Below are 2,216 nucleotides of genomic sequence, written 5' to 3' on the forward strand. Positions count from 1 at the left end.
ACATGAAAGGATCTTTAGAACATCTGTCACTAGGGAAATGAAAGTTAAACCACAAGGAGATACTGTTTGAACCCAATGAGATAGACCATGATTTGAGAAATTAACAGCTGGTGATGAGGCTGTGGAGAAGCCTGAAGCCGTGACATTGCAGGTGAGGAGGGGAAATGGCTCCACCACTGTGCAGAGCAAGTCGGCACTTCCTCGAGGAGCAAGCCCGAATTAGCACTGGACCTAGAAGGCCCACATGGCGGTGCAGTTTCAGTTTGCAAGATGAAGAGGCTGTGGAGACCCGCAGCAGCACAGCGCGCCTGTGGCTGACCACACCACGCAGTGCGCCAGGCGGCACAGAGAGCAGATGCGCTCCTACCACAATCAGAAGACGAAAAGCCGCCAACATGCTCAAACATGTAAGCGAGTGTGTTCATGAGGTAGCCTCAGAGACAAACAAGGACAGGGATCTGAATGTCTATCACTGGTGAGTAGATAAACAAAAATACCATTCACTGTTTTCAAATGGTATTCTGTCCAAAGCACAGAGGCAGAGGCCCCAGGACGCAGGAGGCCCGGTGGGGACAGACTTTCTTGGGGGAGAGGGGAATGTCCTCAGCCCGGATCTGACCCCAGCCCTCAGGACGCAGAGCAGACCTGGAGCGTCCAGGACGTGTGGTGGAGCTGGGCGCTCACAGGAAACTCTCTTCCAGGGCTGTGCTGGGGCCCGTGGAACCAGGGACAGCCAGGTGAGCCCCCAGACCTCCTGCTTCCACCCACCACCCCTGGTCGCTGGGGAGCACAGCGGGCCGGGGCCGCTGGTTGCCCGTCTGGGAGGGGTGGGTGACAGCTGGGGAACCTGGGGGAGAAGGCGCCCTGACTCCTCAGGTCTGATTCCTTTCCAGAGGTTCTCCCCAAACCCTCCATCTGGGCTGACCCGGGCACCATGGTCGCCCAGGGGAGCCCGGTGACCATCTGGTGTCAGGGGTCTCTGCTGGCAGATGTCTACCGTCTGTATAAAGAGAGCGGCTCTGGATCCTGGGAGGCTCAGGCCCCTCAGGGCTCCAGGAACAAGGCCGGTTCCACTTTGAATACACGAGCTCAAGTTATGCCGGGCAGTATCAGTGTGCATATCGCAGCAGGAACCGCTGGTCAGAGCGGAGTGACCCCCTGCCCCTGGTGGTGACAGGTAAGAGGGAGGGGTGTAAGAGGGAGGGGTGCGTCCTCACAGGCAGAGGAGCAGAGCGTGGGCTCAGGGGACCGCTGCCCTCCTAGCCCACACCTGAGGTCACTAGGGTGGAGGTCCCCCTGTAACACAGCCCCTTGCCCCCAGAGTGTACAGAAAAACCCTCCCTGTCCGCCCAGCCCGGCTCGCTCGTGCTCCCCGGAGACAACCTGACCCTCCGGTGTGGCTCAGAGGCCGGCTTTGGCAGCTTCGCTCTGACCAAGGTCGAGCAGCTCAGCCCGCCCTGCCGCCTAGAAGGGCAGCAGAGCCCCGACTTCCCCCTGGGCCGTGTGAGCCGCGCCCACGGGGGCCGGTACAGATGCTACAGCGGGCACAGCCTCTCCCACGCGTGGTCTGCCCCCAGCGCCCCCCTGGACATCCTGGTCGCGGGTGAGGAGCCCCTGTCCTAGCCCAGGTCCCGACTGTCTGCTCAGGGCGCTGGACCAGGGTCGGCCCTGGTGGTGACGGGTCCAGGGAGAGGGTCCTGGAGCAGAGACCGAGGTGGGGCAGGGGTCTAGGAGGGGAACGTGAAAACAGGAGTGAGAGGCGCGAAGACTAAGGAGACCCACACAGACGGGCTGAGAGGAGCTGGGAGGGCTCACAAGGAGGCCTCTCAGCTCAGGGTCTGGGGTGTGGGGAGGGGCTCTCTGCTCATCACCGCCGTCCTCCCCCAGGAATGCACAGGAAACCCTCCCTCTCCGCCCACCCGGGGGCCTCAGTGCCCCAGGGAGAGAATGTGACCCTACAGTGTCGCTCTGAGGTCCGCTCAGACACCTTCCATCTGTCCAAGGAGGGCTCGCTCGCTCCTCCCCAGCACCTGCGTCTGCAGGACACGGCTCCGCCCGTCCAGGCCAACTTCTCCCTGAGAGCTGTGACCTCGGCCCACGGTGGGACCTACAGGTGCTACAGCTCACAGAGCACCGCCCCCCACCTGCTGTCGCTCCCCAGCGACCCCCTGGAGCTCCTGGTCTCGGATGAGGAGCCCCCTGCCCATACCCACTGA

At 62.3% G+C, this 2,216-nt stretch overlaps 1 protein-coding gene across 1 annotated transcript; it reads left to right on the forward strand.

Annotated features, from left to right (window-relative positions):
- The first annotated feature begins 395 nt into the window (after positions 1-395).
- On the forward strand, positions 396-2,216 carry LOC133055234 (leukocyte immunoglobulin-like receptor subfamily A member 1). The gene is made up of 5 exons (XM_061140653.1): positions 396-475; positions 625-737; positions 894-1,171; positions 1,324-1,603; positions 1,888-2,216. The coding sequence occupies exons 1-5, from the start codon at positions 396-398 to the stop codon at positions 2,214-2,216; spliced, it is 1,080 nt and encodes a 359-aa protein (XP_060996636.1).

The sequence above is a fragment of the Dama dama genome, chromosome 4, assembly GCF_033118175.1.
Source record: "Dama dama isolate Ldn47 chromosome 4, ASM3311817v1, whole genome shotgun sequence".
NCBI lineage: Eukaryota > Metazoa > Chordata > Mammalia > Artiodactyla > Cervidae > Dama > Dama dama.

Bases quoted from the DNA above. Each gene is read 5' to 3' on its own strand.
- LOC133055234 (XM_061140653.1), top strand. From the start codon at position 396: ATGCTCAAACATGTAAGCGAGTGTGTTCATGAGGTAGCCTCAGAGACA. The intron at 738-893 runs GTGAGCCCCCAG...ATTCCTTTCCAG, and splicing joins GTGGAACCAGGGACAGCCAG to AGGTTCTCCCCAAACCCTCC. The intron at 1,604-1,887 runs GTGAGGAGCCCC...GTCCTCCCCCAG, and splicing joins CCTGGACATCCTGGTCGCGG to GAATGCACAGGAAACCCTCC.